We start from the raw sequence: 22991 nt of genomic DNA, 5'->3' as shown, positions 1-22991 counted from the left end.
CCAATCACCGTTACCTTTTACGCGGAAACGTTCTGACGTTGGCGCAGCAAGCTTACGCTCGTGCAACTTAACCCTCGATCATACGACATCATCAGGAAGCGGCTGCCTCGCCTCCTAGCCTAGATTTCTTTTTATACGGACGAACGTCTCTTGAATTTCGCGAATAGAATTTCAAAAGGCAAGGATAAAATGCTTCACTGCTTCTTCTGATTAGAGCTTTCGTTATTTTTTTTTAAATGCCGCCCCTGGTCATTTGGTCAGTGAGCCGCACTCGGCTCACGGTGTAAGAATATATTCTTGCAGTGTGACCAGGCTGCAACATTTTTTGTCAATGAAGAGCATGGTACAGGGGCGGAGACTGTAACTGCCTCACTCCGCCATTTGTTGAGCCGCAGAACAGCCGCATTTATAACAGGGAATAACAATATTTGCTGCAGGTGCATCTGCGCCTGCTTAGCTTCAAGCACAGGTGAAGATGGCCATAATCAGCCCTGGGAAGTGTGTCGAAAGGTTAGGGGCTGTGACGTTGCCCTTGAAATGCACAAATCTCAGGCTAAGCGATTTATAAACAGCGCTGCCTTCTCAACCGGGTGAACCTACGTATTGTCGAAGTGGTGAGCGGTTGTATTCAGTTAATCGTTCCCGTGGCTGCTGTATTTCGTGCGGCTACAGCTGTTGCAGTGCAAAACTTTGGGCGAGCAAGCGTAATTCCTTGCACTCGAGTGCAACCACACAGTTCTTTTGGCCGTTTGCCTTCGCATCTTCTGAACTTTGAAAGGAAGATACTATTTTACGATACTGCAATTGCGGCCTATATCAGCGGTTTTAGCATTACCACCTACTTCACAGAGTCGGTTCTCGTTGAGCCACATGCAGCGAACGCCAAATTTCAATTGAGGCTTAAGGTGCGCGGGAAGCAGGCAATGCACTCGCTATTGACACCAGGAAATGCATGCGTAGTGATTAAAATATCTCAAGTAGCGGCTTCCCGCGGCACCGCCTGCTCACCGTCGTCTTCTACGTGACACTAATCCATACATTCGCGCTTATTCAAGTGTAGTACACATTTTCTGTCATTTTTTGTTTTTTCGCAATTTTACCGACCTTCCCTAGCGTCCGATTTTCATTCAAAAACTCCTAAGAACACAGGTTCCTTATAAACATCTATTAACAGTCCTAAAACGCACTACACCTTTCCTACAATGCATTTCAAGTTTGCTTGCACGCTCCACGATAAAAAAAAAATACTTATTTTAAGCCACCACTTCTCCAACCGTTGTTTTTGATGATAATTCAGCTAAGTAGAGCCACTTAGCGTCAAAAATAGGGCATGTGAGAACGAAGAAGACTAGAATTTAAAGCTCGATTTATGATCGTTTCTTTTGCACAAAATTAATAATGACCTGTGGCTTTGTGTATGGGAGCAAAGAATAGGTTGGGGCAACCGAAAAGGAAATAAAAATAATAAGCCCCTTGCCTGCACCACATACGTACAACACGCTTAACCCAATTCGAAAATAAAATAATAGGCCTGTAGGCAAATTGTAATTTCGCCACCCGTAGGTGGAAAAGTAAAAGAAAAGGAAAAAGCTACTTAGCGACCCACAGCCGGGGGAGCAGGCCCGGGGAGACTCCCCTGATCTCCCCTGGGAAGTAGCGGAAGGGATGGGCAAATGGATGGGATGAATGGTTTTAGGGAATGGGTTCGGACAAAGGCTGGGAATGGGGACAGCGAGGTTTTTGTTCATATCCTTCGATTATCTTGACTCCAGTGCTCGGCCCAGGTAGCTGCTGACCCCGTGTTAGGTTTTCCTGTCTCCGACGGTCGGAGCCCCCTGCGTATGGTGGGTGGTCGGAAATCCCGTGAGTGGGGCCGCACCATTGTGTATGGGTGCAGTTCGAATCTGATTGCTCGAAATAAACTTTTCTTGTTTTCATTTTTAGCACCAAAAATAAATATATAGAACGCAAATCGCGCATTTCGCCAGGGTCCCTGTTCCTTTTTAAACTCTTCTTAAGCGAAAATCGCCGTTAGAGACGAACCTGGATACGATGCCGGAACGAACTGGGGGTCATACACCACCAAATTACCCCACTCGTTCACGAATTGGAAAATGCTAGGATTTTAACGCAGTTAAAAAGAGTAAACGTGCGCAAACATGCGTTTAACCTGATTGGCCCATCCCATGGTTTTGCTTGGCTGGGTCGTCGGCACGTCGGGCGACGATATTAGACTCAAGCTCAGATCGAGGTTAAGCTGATCTGACCTGTTCACACCTCAAATGAAAGGTTGATCACCACTCCAGAAGCTTGGACATGCAGCGTTCAACAAATTATAGCAAGGAAAGTTCCACACTCATCAAGGCAGTGTCCGTGTTTACATTCAGCGTCGCATTCTTGGTTATAATGTTTTCGTAAAGCATGAACTGCGCCCTCGATGTCTCTTACATGTGCTGGTTAGACTAATATGGAGGCTAGTCCGTGCACATTATGGACTCGTTCACCGGCGCATTCAGCTCCCTCGGTGTTCATGTCTGCTGCTACGCTGCTGCTCGTTGCCACCGGCTACTACTTTCTTGGGCACCTGCTGTTCTTTAAAGCCTTCATTCCAGCTTCACTCTTGTGACGTTGAACCTCTAAATACCTGAAATTGTGCAGCGACATTTCGACACCAGTTGGCATACGTCATCTACGTGTGAGTTTTGATGATCGTGGTGCTGTAAGAAGCCTTTCCGACCTGAACGTCGTGGATCTGTCCTATGCTGGTGCCTCTGTGGGACCTATTACCCGTGCCTTGCTTCGCTAGTGACTTGCGAATTCTTCACGAGTCAGCCAAGGAGAGGACCGAGCCTCTCTTTTCAACTGCATTCTTTTCCACGTCGTCGGCGTCATGCTATGAGCACGCATCAGCGGTTCCATATGCAATGCGTCATTCGCAGCCAAGCTCCGCAAAGAAGTGCTATGAAGAATCGAAAGCGCAGCAAGTGATACCGGGTCGCGCCATTACAGTGCAGCTGGCTGCTGCACAAGAAGACATTCCACGTGTACAAGCTACATGGAGCATCGCACCGTGTTTTCTGCCAAAGCGCTGCAGTGAAATATTCGAGACGGGAGCACTTAGTGATCAAAACGTGACATCAAGCCTTGTGTCTCATCGGAAGGCGCTGACCGGCCATCCTTCGAACGAATCGCTACAATAGGATACTCTGTTTCTTGGCGCACCACACCACCAACTTCAGCGCTGAAGTCGAGCTTGAATGTATTCTGCTTCCTTTTACTATATGTGCAGGCCAGTATGCGTGCGGCGACGGACCCGAAGAAGGTCCGTCGATTCGAATTTCTTTGCCTGTCGACGCAAGCGGACGAGGCTACGAGCTGTTCTCGCTCACGCCTTCTTGCAACTCGGAGGATGTATTTGGATTCTGCGGCGCCGGAAGTGAACAGTGGTCAGCAGCGCACTCGTCGTTGTTATCGTATTGCGATGTCACATGATAGGGTAACGGACAAGTGACGTCATGGTCTGGCCGTGCCACGATACACACACGATATGGTCACCCGATATGTTTTGACCTTCGGATGACTCTGAAATGAGGTATGGGCGCTCAACAGCTGTCATGTAAAAGATGAAAGTACTTGACGAAAAGACGGGGCCGCGAAAATGTTGCGCCCATCTGTTAGGCCCCGTAAGAAGGATGTCGGTGCGCGAGGGCTAAAACTGGACCTGAGCGACATCGTTCTACTGAACACTGGTTGGCAAGGCGTCCCGGCATGGCACCGCTGTGGACCCGCTCGCCTGATAAGTCTTCGCGGTAGTGGGCATCCTGGTCACCGTCCCGCCGCTCGTCGTGTATGGGAATTCGCAGCCAGCCTTTCCCTTCTCTACGCTGCTGGGCCCCGGGGCATGCCTCGCCAGCGCCAGATTCCTGAACCTCTTCCTGGTGGCCAGCCTTTCCTATTAGCCACCCGCGAGAAAGTCACAAAGGTTTATTCTTGATTATTTCATGCGCAGGGACCAGCAAAGTGACAAAGGCAATGCTGTGAAGTTATGAAGTGAAATTATTAAAGAAAATCGCAATCAAATCTCGTGCACTTCCTTCATGCTTGGTATCCATGCTAATGCAGGACGCATCCCAGACCAAACTGCAAGGTACACTGAGATAGCACTGATGATTCGGCATCATTGGTGCAATGGCAGCCTGGCCGAAAACTCCATGGGTAACGGTCGAGCTTGCGGTACACGAACGATTAAATGTTTGTTTTCGGTCAATTCACCCCGGAGGCAGTCTGTCAGTGTATGTATTTTGTTAGTGTGAGTGCGACACATTTTACGGTCTAGCTGACCTGCATCCTGCTATGTTTGCGTGTCTTAAATTCCGCATGACAAGCTGCTTATGCTTGACCGGTGTAAGTACATTTGCTCCCAATGAGATGTGGTAGAGGAAGAAAGCGTAGCTGGTGACCTATTTTATTTCAGTATATTTCGCTCTTAACGCGTATGGCTCCATCCTTTCTCTGGTTTCTGTGAAATAAGGAAAGGGTTTCTGAGGTGCGTGTTCCGAGCAGTTGCATGAGCCTGTTCGTCTACCTGTACAGGTCTAACGGCCGCGGACATAGACCTCCCGGTGCAAGGCGAACCACAAGGGTACACGAAGGCAAAACATGCTGCGCATTCACACTAACACAATCAGAAAATGAACGCTGGAAAAAGCTCAATAGTCGTGTTCTTTTTTCGAGATAGCAGCGCAGCCAGCGCCAAGGTTCATGCCTTCAGTAATGTCCATTGTGAAGGCGTCGTTGTTGTAGGCAATAAGTCAGCAGTTTTCAAAAAAGTGAATGAAACTAGCAATAACGACAGTGAACTCCAGTGTTCCGACCGGCATTCGCGACATTATTGCACTGTTTCCTTAACTGCCGTGAAGACTAGTTTCTGACAGAAGATCTGAATGAATGCCGCCGCGGTGGCTCAGCGGTTATGGTGCTCGGCTGCTGACCCGAAAGACGCGGGTTCGATCCCGGACGCGGCGGCTGGAATTTCTTTGGAGGAGAAATTCTAGAGGCCCGTGTACTGTGCGATGTCAGTGCACGTTAAAGAACCCCGGGTGGTCGAAATTTCCGGAGCCCTTCACTACGGCGTCTCTCATAGCCTCAGCCGCTTTGGGACGTTAAACCCCATAAACCAAACCAAACCAGAAGATCTGATTGCAGGTCTCACACATTATCGAAATCTAGAAGTAGGTCTTCGCGCAGCTAGCGTTCTTATACCCGCAAACTTTTGGCGCTATATCGCTAAACGGTAGCAGATTCCCCAACTTACTGATTCGCAATCGTTAGAACTGCCAGTTCTCCAGCGCCCAGGACAGTTGAGTGGCCAACAGCAAAGACCAACGAGAGGAGTCCAAGCTGGCGTCGTGAAAGGTGCAAGCATTTTATAGGCCTAAAGCTATTACGTACGTGCACCCTTCTAACATGTTGTGTTACATCGCACCACTAATCATTAGTAAACTTCATTGGTATTATGTTTTTGAAGACGACGGTGTATTCCATGTTTGTGAAACTTCGTGCCAGTTGCATTCCTGTGTCCCACGTCGTTGCTGCTTAGTAGCTCGACGTCCACACAGTAAACCGGTACAACCAAAGGAACCTCACAGGAAGCCCGAACTGCGTCCTACAGGGACGCAATCTTACCTTACCAAGGTGTGCTGCGATTTTTTTTATTTATGTAGGTTACAGTTACTCTCAAACGAAAGCACTCAAGGAAAGAAGTGTATTGTTATTATATTTAGACTCATTTGATTACCGTGTTTACCGAATTAACGGGTGCCAACAAAAAAAAATTTCGCATCTAGGTACGAGACGATAATCTAGCAAATAGCTGAGCAGGTTCCAAGCTATGGGCTTTAAGAGACAGAGAATATAAAGGCGAACAGATGGCTGCAGTAGTTATGCGGTATTTGCAATGCTAAATACTCCATCGTACACAAAACGGAACCTAAATCCAACCGCGTGCGTGGAAGAGGCTAGCTAATATGGAAAAGGGACCAACAAACTCTAGAGTCTATGGGCGGAATTCTGCGCAGCAGATCACTAACGCTCATGTCTCATATCATGCGCACACCACCTTAAATCTCCCTTCTTTTCACAAATTTCATCGTTCCGCGTAGGGAGTCGGCGAGCGTGCACCAGGACTCTCGTTCGCTGCACGGCGCTCGGGAAGCGCTCGTCTGTGGCGTTGCATCCAGGTCCAGCCCGTACACCGCGAGGCAGATTGGCCTGTCTGCATCGAGGAACTTTTGCATCATGAAGATCGTCTTCGAGTCAACCTGGTACACACTCTCGAACGTGACAAAGCCCCCGGGGACGTCACCGTAGGCGGCCCGTACCCCGACCTCCACTCGGACGTGGCTCTCGTAGCAGACAGTGTTTAGATCCGTGAAGTACCACGAACCGCACTTGTCGCCTGGCCGCAGGAGCTGTTGAGACGACGTGTTCTCCGCCCGGAAGACAATCGCTCCGGCGAACACCGAGAAGCAGCGGGTGAGGAGGCCCGCCTGCACCAGCGTGAACGCGCGGTGAGAGAGAAAAGACGAGGCGCCACGAAATGTGAGCCGTGGAACATCGTCGTATGGCTCCTTGGGTGTCACGTATCCGGTCACGCAGATGCTTCCTGGCGTCGGCATGTGCGTCTCAAGCACGAAAAGACTCAGCGGAGTGACCATGACGTCCAGCGCCTCCGCAGGTATCAACGTCGCGGAATTGTCGTCTGTCATTCCTTCGAAGGAAGCGCCCAGGGCGAGGAACATGCCCGGGTTGACGCGCTGCACAAGGAAGAGCGCCGACGTCACGGTGGGGAGGTCGTCTACCGGAATACGCACGCCGAGCAGCGCGAGTCCCAGCATGTTGGCCTGCACAAGAGTGGCGTTGACCTCGCGGGCTCGACGTGCGGTCAGGGTGGACAGGAAAGCTTTCCACTCAAAGGACGGCATGAAGAGAGTGGAGTTGTAGAACAGCGCACGCCTCTGGAAGATCCGCCAGCTCTTCTTCGATGTGGTGTTGCTCACGGCTGGAACGATGGAGCTCGCCACAGGGTCGTAGTGCACGTGGGTGAAGATGATCACGCTGCAGACGCCGTCAGCCGGGTAGGCTTGCCGCTGCAGCCCGTAAGGCCCGATCGTGCACACGAGTGTTTGTTCTGGTGCGACGCCGAAGTGGCTTTTGCGTCGCTGCTGGGGGCACTCGCTAGCGTTGAGGTGGCATCGGTGAGAGAGCTCCCAGTAGGGGTCGCGATGCGTGGCGAAGTGGACGGACAGGCACGTGAAGAAAAAAGTGAGGAACGCCACTGCCGCCATGACGCCCAAGGCGAAGCAACTGTAAGCGAGTGCCATAACGAAGGACTTGCCATTGTTTTCGGGAAACCCCGCCTCGACGCTTGAATGGTCTTCTCTGGTCGGTGAAGGGCTTTCTGTGCGATACTCGCACCAATTCATGGATTCTACCAATGGTTGTCTTACGGGAGCGGGTTGCGGCAGTGTTTTCTAGAGTGCTGCTGTTTCTTCTTCTTCTTCTGCTGTAAAGGCGTTTTTGGCAGCTAATGATGGCGTTAGTTGCTTTATTGACACGAGGCTCGAAAATTCATTGTGGCGTTGGTAAAGCGGCGGAAGCAAAATAGATGTACCAATTTATTGTGCAGAATGTAAGAAAACAATTGAAGGAACGGTGGAAGGACCATAATAACGCATGCTTATGCAGAGTACACTGGGGCGAGCAACAAACCATCGAAAAATCACCGCGGTAAGCATCACTTCAGTAACAAGCCCAAAATATAGTGCCTAGAATATACTGGCAGTATATTCTAGGCATTATAGCCCAAAATGAATGCTTCCGAATTTCAGCAATTGCTGGCTCACCTGTGCCGTAATTTGGGACAGGTCCGTTAATACTTTCAGGTCAGGAATTTCAACATGACGCAAAATTTTTTTGGCCATTTTCTTCCATCTTGCCACGCAAAAAAAGGAGACAGAGAAACATATTCAGCTACTAGGTAGTGGTGCCAGTACACAAAAGTTTGCAGCATGACTGTCACCGTTCATGTCCTGATATCAGTGGGAAAATCCAAGCAGCTCCATGGTTTATGTTCGGGACACGCAGCAGAAGACTATGAATTTGCTAGCTAAAATATTGACAGACGATTATGACAGTCGGTAGCGCAAAAACTGAGCATAGCTCTTCCCACACCACCTGCCAGTGTTACACTGCTGGCCACCATCCGGGATCTTCCCGTGGCAGCGACCTTCCGGTGGTCCATTCCTCCGCTCTCGAAGTGGCAGGTAGCGTTTCACCCTGCTACTACCCGTCACCCCCTCTCACACTGTGGAACATGCCACCTACGACGCGGATCGCAGGCAGGGCGCGTAAGAGCTGCGTTCTAAAACCTTCTCCTCTCATTTGCCATAATCTGAAACAGTCTTCATTAAGCGCCGGCCTTCTTATTTGTCTTTAATAAAGATATGAAATAAAAACAGTTTTATTTACCTTGCTTCCACTAGGAGATCAGGAAATAAGATTCCGTGTCTTTAACCGAGAATAGTTTATTTTCTAATGAGAATTAATCAATGCAGGCGCACACCAGCGCCACATCGTTACCTTCAAGTTTCTGCAAATACCATAAAATATCCCTCTGTTGCACGACCCTAGGTGATGCACAGAATTCCACTAAAATTGGGGGACTACGCGTGCGTAGAATTATGGCGAAAAGCAGACCTTTTTTGCCTGTCATTTCATTTTCAAAATTCAAAATAAAATATCGCATGAAATCGCATTTTGCAGGTTTATTTCAGTCGCCTAGTACGGAGGCTGGCTGATAAGAATAAAAACCGCGACTTGCACACACGTAGAAGACCCGTGTAGGCAATGGCGCTCTTCTCAGTCACGTGACCCTCTAGTGCCCAACGGTCGCAATTAAAGGTTTCCCGTCTGGCTTCCTCTACAATGGGCTCATGAGCTTAAGTTAAGGCCAAGTTAGGAAGAACACATGCTGTCTTTTTCTTTCAGAGCAGATGAGCGTGTCCTGTCTGTGGACACCCCTGGCGCGCACTACGTTCTCAGCGCTGCGCTTGAGCCAATTAATCCTTGACTCAAGGACCGTTGAGAACCAGGCCGCTTGTTTTTCCTTGTAGGCTTTGCGTGCGAAGATCACGTGCGCAACATGGTGTGCACAGAACAGCCGAGCACTGCAGCTAATTATTAAACGCAGGCCATTGCGTCTTTTGTCTAGAAGTCGCTTTTCGGGGGGAAAAAAAAGCTCCGGGGCAGCCAACTCGTCAGCCATTTGGCAGGGTGTTTCCTGCGATAACGATGGCGACGAGCCACGCGTACGCCCAGGACGCTGCTGAAAAATAGTTCATTGATGCCGTCCTGGGGCACCCTGTATGAGGACATCTTAGGCGGCGTAATTTTACAGGCATCTGTTTTCTCCACTTAAAAAGCGGAGTTCTTGGACACCAGTATATAAGTGAATTGCGCAACAGCTTAGACAGGACACAGAAAGAAACACATACAACAGTTCACGAGCGCACATAGAACAGTTGGACACCAGGATTGTAATGGTTTTAATGGGGGCAGGATTGGGTCACTCTTGCTCCCGCCTTGCCTTCAAGTGTACTGTTGCTATTTGTTCACATATTCAACCGCTGTAGGCCGGTCTTTTCCTGGCCTACGCTGGGTACCTGCGCAGTTAACATCAGCGGTCTCCTGCACGGTAGTTTGATGAGAAATGGAAAAATTCGCGTTTATCGCTATCCTGTTGCTTTATTTTTTTCCATGTGATAAGCTTACATTTCTCAGAGACATTGGGTTATGGTTTATTGTTTATTGGGGTTTGACGTCCCAAAGCAACTCAGGCTATGAGAGACGCCGTAGTGAGGGGCTCCGGAAATTTCGACCACCTGGTGTTCTTTAACGTGCACTGACATCGCACAGTACACGGGCCTCTAGAATTTCGCCTTCATCGAAATTCGGCCGCCGCAGCCGGGATCGAACCCGCGTCTTTCGGTTCAGCAGCTGAGCGCCGTAGCCGCTGAGCCAGCGCGGCGGGGCTCAGAGACAATGTGTTTTCGATAAATTTCAGATGACACCATTGTTCTTGTGAACCAAGCTGTTTACTGTCTGTTGTTCCATATGCACCTCAGAACTATGTGGCAGATATGACCTACTGGTCATATGAAAAAATCTTAACAATTAGAACCAGATTTTTTATTGAATTTTTGGTTTGGTTTTTGGAGTTCAGCGTCGCAAAGTGACCCAGGCTATGAGAGGCGCCGTAGTGAAGGGCTCCGGAAATTTCGACCACCTCTGGTTCTTTAACGTTCACTGACATCGCACAACACACGGGCCTCCAGGTTTAAAAGTGGCGCCATTCATTCTGCCTACCTTATCTATCGCAGGAGCGGTTTGCGTATGGGCACTCCTATCCTTGCGGCAATGATCGCCTGGTCGATGTGTCACTGGAGCGTGGTAGTAAATTCCCGCTGGGGTTGGTGCGAATCAAACCTCAAAGAAATTTTCAGTTCTTGCTCATATGCTACAACGTATCGAGCAAACATTTCCACTTGCTTCAGCTTTAGTTCAGTAGTTATTTTGGCATGATATTGGATTTGGTGGTTGGAAATTGTTACAACATTATTATGCCTAAATATATGAAACATTTAGAGCTAATATCATTGCAACGGCCATGGTGTGGCAACAGCACGAAAAAACTGGGCGAAGTGCAAACTAACCTTATATCGCTTTAATTTCGCAGTGGCGCTGGTCATCTCCCCGAATGAGGCCTTCATGCTCAGCACTCCGGAGATAAATAAAGTCTTGCATCCCAACGGAAGAAGCGCTCAATATATCGCGACCGAGAACTGAAGCTAATCGACGACTGAAGAAATGCGGGCCATGAATCAAATTTACGTTTACTGCTTGAAATAAACTGGCGAGTTTAGCCTGGTTGCAATCCCTATCTGTGCCTTGTATTTATTATTGACAAAGCCAGAAAAACTTTTGCTACGGCATAGCGTCAGGCACTTATTCTTTGAAATGTTCCTTATCTGGGATAATAAACAAGTTCGTCGGCCAATTTCAAGCAACATTGACAGCTTTCAAACTAGGAGTTGCGCAAAATATTGATTTCCAACTACTTGTGTAGGGGCGTGTACCCTCGAAAGGAAAAGTTTTCAGAAGCACGCATTGAGACGGACACTTGGCACCTTTCGGTAGTGTAAGCAGAGCTCCATCAGTGCTTTATTTCTGGATTCGTCAAATTGTTATAGAAAATAACCACGTGTATAAAGCAACAAAGAAAAAACCGCATTCGTGATTGGAATCGTTTGCGTAGAATCTGCTAAGAGCTGACAACAGGCTCTATAGTTTACTACGCCTAGCAAGAGCCCAAGTGGTCACGCAGTGCTTCTGCCACTGTTCTTGAACACAGAAGAGGTATAAAATTGTTCAGATTTCTCAAGAGACCTCGACCGATAATGAACTTAACTTTCAAAAAGATGTAAATTAAGCGAAATTAATGCCCTTGGCGAAAATAATTTTACGATATCATCGATGATATAAAGTAACAAGAGATACACTGACACGCTGCTCTGAGTGACATTCTTCCCAAAAGAGTACAATAATTTCTGGCTACAATGTTCTCTCAATCGTATGCTATCACAACGTATGCTATCTTTAAAGAATTTATGCACAGCAAGATATCTGTGCATCATGCTTGAATGTTCATTAGATGAGTGTTAGTATGGGTCTGAAGTACGTCGATAAAACTATAATTCGCGCCCGCCGAACTATCTCAGTGGCGCTGGCCTTGGCATAAGCGGTATTCGTTGAAATGTCTTTTTTGTTGAAGTAGTTAACTCTCTTGTTTAACAAATTATCAACGTTGCTCCAGCACCAGCCTTCGCTGCTTCCCAACTTTGGCGTGTTTAAATGGCTAACAAATAGCTTCTAAGGTTCAAAATATACCGGGCGCTAATCTTTCGGCGGAAAAAGTACCCACTTTTTTCCGAAAAAAAAAACAGCCGTGAGATTAGTAGACGTGTTATTACGATCGTTCCTTTCAAATTTGAAGTTTATGCTTTTGGACACATCTGCACTGTGCTCGTCTTTTATCGATTAAGCACTCCAACGCTTGCGACGGCTTTATGCAGCTGCGAAATAGGGAGGTTTTTGGTTCGGTCGATCGCGGGCCTCCATCGGAGCCAACCCACTGCCAACGCTGCCCGTTATTTCCTGTAGCACCTGAAGGTCTACATTCTTTTCGCACAAAGAGGACCATAAAAGTCACTCAAGGTTGCTTTAAAGAAATTACGCCTAAAAACTGCAGGCCATATTTTACATTTCACTTTGAAGAACATCCGTGAAAAAGCCAATAAGCGGGAGCCTTTGAAAGCACTACGCAACCGGTCTTACTGACACCACTGTTGTTGTTGTCATCCTGCACACCCCTGAACGAGCATGAAGTGTCAGTATGAGCACGGCATGGAAGACAGGAAAGCCAAGTATGCCAGTCAGTCCGGAAATGCTGACCATGTAAGAAAATACCAAAAGTTGCGTTAGAGTAATCAGTATGTTTAAAGAACTTATTTCTTCACAGCGACTCTTTTCTGTCTGTAGCCTCTGCGGTGGCTCAGTAGTCATGGTGTACGGCTGCGGACTCGAAAGATGCGGGCTCGATCCCGGCCGTGGCGGTCGCATTTCGATGGAGGCAAAATGCTAGAGGGCTGTGTACTGTGTGATGTCAGTGCAGGTAAACAACCCCAGTTGACGGAAATTATCCGGAGCCCTCTACTATGGCGTTCCTCATAGCCGCAGTCGTTTTGGGTCGTTAAACTCCAAAAACCAAACCAACTTTTCTGTCTGTTCGATTAGAGCTGTTACCTTCATTTTTGTTGTGAAAAGAACTATTTGATCTGCACGCCTGCGTCAATCATGTTCCTATCCTGCAGCCCAGGAAATCCGATCACAAATAGATATGCAACAATGGTTCTTCCTCCATCTTCCATTTTGCTACAAGTGCCGGCGAAAATGATTTTTTTCAAACAATCCAATTTTCGTACAAGTGATATTAATGTTTCCTGGTGCTCCCCATGCCTGCCGGATATCAATTAACGAATGGAAAATGCGTCTCCGCGCTTCGGATGACAAAGAGGCCTGCCATGTATTCCTTGCCCATGTGGCAAAGCCTACCAGAAAAGTAGAAAGTGGCTCTCCAGAGGGGTTCGCAACCTGTGTCACCCATGAGACAGCTTGTGTAACGCAGAATACAGAGCAGTTTCTTCACAGGCCACATGCAATAATGCATCCGGCATCACGCTGCTTTGGGCATTAGCGATTAGCGCGCAATCCACAAAGCGTCACTTACGACGGTGCCCCAGCGTCAGCCACACAGGAAGCAGTGAACACACGACTCATTCTGAGAGGGTTGCATGTAAGCGGAAGTGAAAAGATAATTACGTTCCAGCTGCGAATAAACAGACACCAAATTACTCGCGTAGAATGAGTCTTGGCTCGAAATTGTTTGGGAGCAAAGGATGCAGCATATAAAATGACGCAGCGCGAAGCTTAGAGACACACCTAGGAGGCAGAATGAACCGCTCGCTAGCAGTTGTCTTGGCCAGCCTTTTGGCATTGCTGATCGCCATCTCCGAAGCTGGGAATGGTCCGAATGCCCTTCCACACGACGTTCCAGATGCTTTTGAGGTATGAAACGACCGCTGCGCCAGTCAAGTATGTTTGCAGCCCTGCCGCAGCTGGCGTGATCGGCAGGCGTTATTCGATAACGGCAGAAATGTTATTTGTAGGCTGACCGAAAAGTGATAAGCTTTCTTGATTGAGCCTGGCAAAACGTTGAAATGGAACTCAGTTATCGAATCAGGTGGAGAGGTAACAGGAGCCGAGTATTGTGACCTGTATTTTTCTGATTGCTTCTTTCTTCCTCGGATGCAACCAATAAAATAGAAGAAAATCACAAATCCAAATAATCTTTGCTGAGTAAAGCCTCAGGATGTTCATTTCTCTGCTACCATTAGGAAGAAATAAAGCCTTCTGCGCTTCTTTAACACCTGAGCTTGCAGGATGCTGAGAAACATTGAAGCTATAGAGCTAAAAAATAGAGTGTAAAACCGCACTAAAATACATATGACACTGAAACTATGCATTATTTATTGATGTACTATTTCTTCTTGGGGGTGTTGTTGTAACGATTGCCAGAAATACCTTGGCTGAAAGATTAGTCCGACAATGTACATACGCAAGTTGCATCGGGTCCGAGTACTAAAGGCATTTCGTGGAAAGCACTAAGTGAAGACGAATTATTTTGCACCGGTGTTTAATAACAATATTTATATGTCCTCTTTTAAGGTCTTTGCCAACTTTCCTTATGGCGTCGGCATCTCCGATGTGGACAACGACGCCATCTTCGAATGCTTGACCGCTAAACGGAAAGACTTCGACCCTGTGGCAAAAACAGTGACCTATGTGTGGTCGCTGAATGCGGGCGACGGCAAAAGGTACTTATTTTGTGCAAAAAATTGCGTTTTTTTATGTTGCGACGAGAAAATTTCAAACGACACAACGCAGGTCTCGGGACGGATTTGATTTCCTGGGGTATTTAGATCAGGCCCAAGTTATTGAAAAAGAAGTTCATTCGCTTGTCCGCTCTATGGAAATGCTCCTGCTATGGTACCATTTTAACACGTGATCTAGTGGTCAGTAGTAGTTTGCAATCGCCACTGGCCCCTTGAGGCATGTAATGATATGATTCAGTGCGAGTTTATTCATTGCTCTTCATTGGTAGCTGCTTGCGTAAACAAGAGCGTAATATAAGGGAATTTTTTTCAGAAGGTCCAAAATTTTTAAAAATACCCTTCTTGATGTAAAGAGAAGCGTTTTGCGGCATAATAATGCTACTATTGACGGACCAAAAAACCGGAAAATCTCGCAAATTATTAAAGTGAATTACTAAATTCCAACAGTACTTTTTAGTTAACCTGATTGCAATTAGAGATTTTTATCCGGGACTAGCCATATCAGTTCTCAAACTTTCGATACCGTGATTACCCTAGCCTTGAGCCTCAACTAAATTGGGCCATTATTCGCACGGTTCGTAAACCGCGTGCTTCTAGGAGGGCGCAAAGCAACGTCAAAATTCCGTCAGGCTCGCACCACGTAACAATCTCTGCACCGCTCCTCGCTACTTCGATGTTTCCACGCGGGCGGTGCAGAGAATGTGGCGTTGTACCTGCGTCACGGAGTGTCGCGATCCCTAATTACAATCAGGTGCCTATCGGTAACATTCAAAAGATAACTAATACAAATTAGGTACTTTACTAGCTAACATGAATCGCTTGTATTTTGAGGTCCGCCAACACTGATGTTACCATGGCCCAAATATCTTTCCTTCAGCTGAAAAAAACTCTTTTTATTTTTGAAAACTTAAGGCTTTCTTAAGAAACAAAACTGGCATAAGTGGCGCTGTTCTGATTAATACTAAATAAATGATCCGGCAAGGCTTTAAAATCTAGAATCGGGCCGTATTAAGCGTAATTTATATCATAGAATAACCGCAGGTGATAATCTATTAGATGCACTGCCGGTAGCTCTTATTATGAAGCATGTGTTTTTACATGGCAGTTCCTGCCAATTCTCTATAATGACATTAAAAAACTTTAATACGAATAGTATTAACCGTGCTAAGAGTACGTGAGATATCAAGAAACAGTGTTCTCTTTAAAGCAAAGCGAACGCGTGAGGAATTTTCCGCTCTCCGTAGAAATCCAAAACGTTTCCTGAAGGCAGTGAAGGCGATCACACTCAGAAGCCTGGAAATATATTTTTTAATTCTTGGGCTAGGCGCAGCTCCAGGAGCGCTGAAAGATATCACATTTTGGTACAAGATGGAGGGGGAATCACCAAAGTGAAACAAGGAGCACGAGACAGTAACTTGGAGGTATGGTTTGGTTGGTTTATGGGGTTTAACGTCCCAAAGCGACTAAGGCTATGAGGGACGCCGTAGTGGAGGGCTCCGGAAATTTCGACCACCTGGGGTTCTTTTATGTGCTCTGACATCGCACAGTACACGGGCCTCTAGAATTTCTCACCCAAAGAAATTCGACCACCGCGGCCGGGATCGAACCCGCGTCTTTAGGGTCAGCAGCCGAGCACAATAACCACTGAGCCACCGCGGCGGCCTCTTGGAGGTATGATCCTACGTAAATGCAGAAGTATATACTGGCAAGAAAACAACTTTTTCTCCCACTTAAGGCAGTATGCGAGGTGGAAACGGATCTACTTAAAAAAAAAACTGCTCCAACGTAACTGTAACGTTCTTTAACGAAAAGTCGGACACCTGCAGTCACACTCTTCATGTTCATGTCCAATATTCTCGGATAATAATTTCAAAAATTAGAAAACTCAAAGACACAGTCATTGAAGGTAAAGATCTGTTCTTCTGGTACGTAGCAAAAGCTTTCGTTTAGAGTGTTTCCATCGATCGCATCGAACAGTTAAGACTCCCCAGAAAAACAATGGGAAGCGCTTTTGACGAAAGCAAAATGTTAACAAAAAAAAATTCGAGAATGCCTTCGGGTGATGGCAGCATTTAGTGATTAGTATAGTGAAATCTTCCATTGTATCAAAAAATTGCATTCATAAACGGCTCCTCCTAAAAACTGCTTTTGTCGAAATTGTTGGGTATGTCTACATCAGAGCCTAATCTGGCGCCAAATATTGACGCTAAAATGATCGGATCTGAACGCTAAGTACGAGTAGGATAAGACCTCAGAATCAGATGAGATTATGTTTTGATCGTAGTCTGTGTCTTAGTATTCTTATTTGTAGTGTCTGCGCAAAGTGGTACCAAAGCAAAACAACAAGAGCAGTGCGTGTTATTAGTTTGCTTAGTTCGCGGTGCTTGATCAAAATAAACATCCGAGTCAAAGGAGTTATTCACGTTTCACAAAGTTTATTATGTCATGTTTAAAAAATGGCCTGGCTTAGCTTATGGTTAAGCCTAGGACACGAAGCAAACCGCCGACGGAGGCTGCGAGTCCGCAAGCGAGCGCACGAGTTGAGCCCCAGCTTTCACAGCTGTTGTGACGTCATATCACGTGGTGCGCCGATGTAGGTCAAGTGGTAGCTACGCGGCCGCGCGCGGCGCAGCAAGGAAGAGCTCGGTTGGGCGGCTAGTATGCTTCGCATAAAAATTTCCGGCAGCAGTAACTAAAGCGTTTGGGCGCCGTAGCGCTTGGTCTCTCTTCATCGGTTTTAGCCATGCGTTTGGCCGCCTTGGTCGCCTTCCCACCTTCGTGCGCAGCTGCATACAGCGGCAGCATACGCAGCCGATCCTTTCTGTATCTTTCCATATTTGAAAGACTGGAACGAACCAATGAAAAGTGCAGGAAGACTACATTTGCACAAGCACCACGAGAGGCTCACTCTCATCCCGTCCGCCTAAGGCAGTGGCCGAGGGCAATAAAGAAAAAAAAAATAAGGCAGTGGCCGAGTAGTTTAAGGGATCGGAAAACGAAGTTTCTCTGTTTGCAGTGGCCCAGGGTGAAATCCTGTCACCGTGAAAGTTTTAAGCAAAATTTTTGTTGTGCCGGTTTTTTTTATAGATTAGTGATCACATGATAGCTGTTCGGAAGCATTTTTTATTCCAAACTTTTCTGCATGGCTTCTCTACTACAAGACATATTGCCGCGGATAGAGAGAGGAATGTGTGGAGCAGGGGCCATGCGCGCGTGAACAAGGCACGCAAGAACTTTCTGAGGAAACCAAGGAAATGCAATGAATTGACCCTTCAGAGTCTATGTACAAGATTTAATGTGCCGAGAATCATATTTGTTTTCTATTGAAGCATAAAGTGTTTGAACAACAGTTACCGGCTTGCAGCAATCAAGAAATCCGGCTTGTCGTCGCATTTAAAACCTTTTGTTTCCCAGGAAACACGTCGCCTTCCACCACACCGCTGGTGCAACGCCAGACGCTACCAACTTCACCGTCGGCCAAGGTAAGCACCTTTCGTTATTTCCGATATTTATAATAAATAAAATAACGTCTTCATTTTGCGTTCATCACCAAGTGGGTACGCCTATGTACAAAACGACCTAAGAAGAGGTCTTGTTTACTTCAGCCTGACCATGATCCCTTCACGAGCACTAACTCACCGAACGTGTGAACCTTGGCATTTGTTTTCCAATGCTAGGAAGTTCTGGCTAATGTATGTGGAGAACGTAAGAAAAAGGTCAAGTAAAAGAGTCATGAAATTACGTACAGAGTGAAGGTTGTGCAAGCGTTTCTATGCATCAACTACAGGCGGAGTTGGTGTATTTGTTTGTGCAGGAGAAGGTAACTTTCATTCGGCGACGATATCACGCGTAGCGACGCCATATTATAGTTACATAATATCGAGAGAGCCAAGAAAACTAGCTTTCAAATGCATATTTCTTCCGTTCGGTACTTTGTTTCACATTGCCGATTAAGAAAATTTAAAATAAAGCTCCCCTTTCATGTTAACCACCATCAATTTCGCAATAAAAGCATTCCGCGTAAAATCTAAAATAGAAAAGTTTTTAGCTACTTAAAAAATTAATTAATCGTCTATTGACAGATCAATATAAGCTTCATATGATCCGCCTTGCAGTAAAGTTCAGCTCAACAGAGTGCGCAGACTAGTCTCTCGCAGTTTTAAAATAAAAATCGCTAAAAGTTTAGTGAAAATCACCCCGGATATTTTGATATGAGCTGCTTCTACGGGACACTTAAGCACATCCCGGGCTGGTAGATCAGAGCTTGCGGGTCCGCGGTACTGGAGCAACGGCTGGCGACGTCATTAAGGCTCTACATTTCCTCGCTGACGATCATTTCCAAGGTTCATGGTAGCAAGTGCGAAAGGCTGAGCACGTAATTCATGAAAAGGGAAAAGTGACACTCGTAGGCCGATTGCAAGTTCCGATTGAGAGCAGAGGAAGGAAGATTTGGAAACACCAAAAATTTTAGCTGCTTTACGCAGCCAAAATTACGCAGCCTGCTTTACGCAGCGGAGGAGGTTTAGCGAGGAAAAGTAGAGAAAATGCCCCCCCCCCCCCCCCCCCCCCCAAGTTTCTTAGGAAATGTCAAAATTCATCAGAGAACGCATGTAAAGCTCCTTTCTGATATCACAAGCAGAAAAGCCCGCTATATAGCGCCGATCACAGTCTCCCGGCGTAACGTAGTACTACTGGAGACTGGTCGAGGGGCAGGGATCACAATACATTAATCAAATGAGGAATATTGTAGCAAAGAAAGATGTATCGAGTTCGCTGACTGCTGACTTGATGGTCAAACTTCATCTGTACTGATTTCTCTTATTCTTGTTGGCAGCGAAACCAAAGACGGGCATTGTTGTTGCTTCTGACACCTTTGAGTAAATGTCACGTATTTAGAATCAAAGCAGGACCACGTAAAAAACAGTGTTGCAGATTTTATTTTGCGGAAGTGTTTTATACTTCTCGCATTTCGCAGACTCCAAGGTGGAAGTTGGCTATTTCCGCTGGAGCGACAACAAGGACTGCGCCATTTCGGAAGTACCACACTACACAAACCGTAAGCATCCTGCAGGAATCTTTGCATGCTTCTCACTGAACCAGGCGCCAGTAACGCACCAGCACCTTACAGTCGCTTACAGCGTCGCTTGCAAATTACGTGACTGACGGAGAAACGTCGAGGGTTAAAAATAAAGGGTAGAAAGAACCCCGACTGGAAGTGGACGTGGGAAAAGAAGTCAATCTGGCCAATCTTCCAGAACATTGTAGGGAATGTGAAGGGTGGTACCCTGGCGGAACAGAGCTACTGTCATCGGGAGGGGAAAGTTTAGGTAGAAAGGGGAATTTTGGAAGCGGCATGAATGCAAAGGCTTCGACTTAACGAATGGGCTAGCCAGCCTACTGTGGCTCTTCTAAAAAACGAGAGGCGCTTTTTTCTTTTTGCCATTGTTTTCAGTTTTCTTTAGTTTTCCAAGTCCTTTGTATGAATTTGTATGAATTCTGCCAGAGGCGTTCACCCTGGCATTTCGCTGTTCTGATACGGTTTAAGCAGGCGCATACTTTTGCTAGATCACGTTTTTTTCCAATAAACCCTAGTTGGTAGTTACTGCTCGTCCTGTTCACTTCTCCTCCCACGTCCTGTTCCAGTCGCGGTTATTTCGTAGCTAGAGCTACATTACTCGCAGTTTCGCTGTTTCGCTGTGGGCCTTCGGCGCAACTTGTGCGCATGCGCGAGGAGCCGAGTAACATCACAGCCGCGCAGCTGGTGCACCGCGCCGCTTGCCTCCGACCGAGAGAGACTGCGCTTGCGCGACACGCAGCTGGCGCGCCGTGTTCTATTGCGCGTGCGCGGCAAGGGAAGGAGGAGGGTAGCTGTATATAAATGATAGTGATGCGGCGGTGTGAAAACACACTGTCATGGCGGCCAAGGAGAGCGAGGCCGACGCTATGCGGCATCTCGTATTTAATATCTTACACGTAGCCATGACGATAAGCAAAACAACTAGACGTAACCAGGGATATACCGTACCTCTCGCTATACGTATATCCTCGAATAGCTGAGCTAAGCCACTGCCAATTTTTTCACCCTTTTGGTTGTCGGACCAACCAGCCCAGAACTTTGGCGTGTTAAAAATAGAGTGGCTTTTCTTGTGACGTACTACACTGCTGATGATAGTGATAACTACGTCAAGAGGAAAAATAAAAACAGAGAAAGTAGGTGTGCATCACGTTATGAAAAAAAAACCAAATGACCGCCGCTTTAAAGCCGCATTGCCACCAGGAAACCAGATTCTACGTACAAACCTGCCGCACTGATGCCCGCATATGCATCGGCCATAGAAATATAGTTAGTAAGCTCAAGACTCTTTCTTTCCTCAAAGAATGGAGGAGCAAGCTACGAGGAAATTAGGAGTTGGATATGAAAGTCTGGAATAAGTGAAGTGAAGCATAGTCAATAAGTGAAGCATAGGCAATGTAGCTATCCATTTGACGCGCCGGCTAATCCTCGGAGTTTTTTGAGTGAGGGGTTTACACAACGTGTAAGATGGACGTGACATGCTGCACAGAGAGAAAAAACAGTCCCTGGTCACTAGTTTCAAAATTTTAGGGTTGCTTCGAGATTTTTGTGGACACTTTTAGAGAAGAAGGGATATTAAAACAATAATATGCGTTGTGGGGCTAGTTGGTTCATACTCAGATTTCTTTTATGCGCACAGAAAGACGACACAATAAGACAAGGGAGACAGGACGGAGCGCAATGATGACAAGGTAGACAGGATTGCGCTCCGTCCTGTCTACCTTGTCTTATTGTGTCGTCTTTCTGTGCGCATAAAAGAAATCTAAATATTAAAACAAGCAAAATACAAAGTAAGATTACATGTAATACTCCTGTGAAGCGCGCAGGTTGGGTGCACTTACGGAGAGTTCGCTTCGGCATCCCAAGTGACACTTTGGGCTACGTGGTGCTAAACGGGAAAGCACAGCGCACTCGCAGGAAAAAAAACGGCGACGGAAAATGAGCGTAATTTCTGCAGAGGTCGATGGAAAAGAAAAAAAGGACTCATAACAATTGACTGCTTAACGTGACAGAGCAAATAAAACGAGGTTCAACAGTTTTTATGATGAAAAAAAAATAGAAACTGAAGAATAGGCAAGACCAGCCAAGACTACCCAGAATTTCGGCAATAAACAAGATGGCGGCTGGCGGCGATGTCGCATCTGATCTCGTCCCTTTGTTTTGTTGCTTCGGCTGTAACTATAAAGAACGAATTTTTCTGAAAACAGTGTTATAGTATGACAAATAAAGTAGTAAGTACTTTTTATGCACTATACATATTGTGCCTTTGAAGTCGCTGCTGGCGAGGCTACGCACTGAGCCCTCAAAGTGCGTTCTGTGAACGCACTCCGACATGCGTGCGCACTTCGGCGAGTGCACTTATGTTACGCCGTTTAGCTGTGCTAGAGTGAACTTTTAGCGAGTGACACTCTTCGTAAGTGCACTTTATTTTGCGCTCTTGACGGGGGTATAAGAAAAAAACGAAAAAAGAGGACAAGTAAGAACACAAGTAATGCTTCTCGCTTTTACTTAGGTGGCATATTCATGGTGAAAGGTAGCGCGTAAAGAACAAGGACCAAACGAAGGGGCAAAACACGACATGAGCGCTTTTTTGCTACTAAAACTTTATTGGAAAGAACACAAAATGCATACCCACATCGTAAAAAGATAACCAACACGACAGCACCATGAAAAGCGCGGGAAAAATATTAAAGATGAGAATGCTGAGTAACAACAGAATCCCACTCGCGCGACTTTCTACCTTACTTCTAGGCGGTATACATCGAGCTTCTCCGATTACTTTCAAAGACATGCGTGGAAATTTCTAATCCCCTATCGGAAGCTACCTGTGAAAGCAGTACATTTTTATCTCAAATTTTCGAGGCGCCAGCCTTTCGCGTTTTATTGCTGCATCTCGAGGGCAGGAAAAGAAGCGCTCCCTGATAGTGACGCGTCAGTACAGCGTGACTGAGGCTCGCGTGTTATGCCTCACATTTACCCCACAGAACCTGACATCGGAAGCCCACATGAACGGAGACGGTTAGGGAGAGTGTAGTATAGTATAGTGCTCTGTGTAACACTCCTATAAGCCCCTGGTTTTGACCCTAGCAACTACAGCCTATTAGAGCGCATTGGGGGCTGCCAATCGTATTCATTGTATTCAGTGGTCCCCTTGTTGCAATCACACTCTTTTAAACGGTGCACTCTTTTTCTCCCTCGCAGAATGCACCCTGTGGGTTTCGAAGGCCGTTGAAAACATGGTACCAGCCCACTGCCTCGAGATGTTCCACGACATATGCGGCGTCGAGGTGCCGCTGCGCGACAGTGACCTCTGTGTGGATGACGAGGTCGACACCGAGGACTCCTAG

At 46.7% G+C, this 22991-nt stretch overlaps 1 protein-coding gene across 1 annotated transcript; it reads left to right on the top strand.

Annotated features, from left to right (window-relative positions):
• Window positions 1-13629: 13629 nt before the first annotated feature.
• Window positions 13630-22991, top strand: LOC149359292 (uncharacterized). The gene is made up of 5 exons (XM_089567631.1): window positions 13630-13743; window positions 14404-14552; window positions 17985-18052; window positions 19546-19626; window positions 22846-22991. The coding sequence occupies exons 1-5, from the start codon at window positions 13630-13632 to the stop codon at window positions 22989-22991; spliced, it is 558 nt and encodes a 185-aa protein (XP_089423757.1).

This window comes from Amblyomma mixtum, chromosome 2, assembly GCF_055824585.1.
Source record: "Amblyomma mixtum isolate Tamu chromosome 2, ASM5582458v1, whole genome shotgun sequence".
NCBI lineage: Eukaryota > Metazoa > Arthropoda > Arachnida > Ixodida > Ixodidae > Amblyomma > Amblyomma mixtum.
Note: the sequence above shows the minus strand (reverse complement) of the source record. Positions and strands in the feature narration are given on the sequence as shown.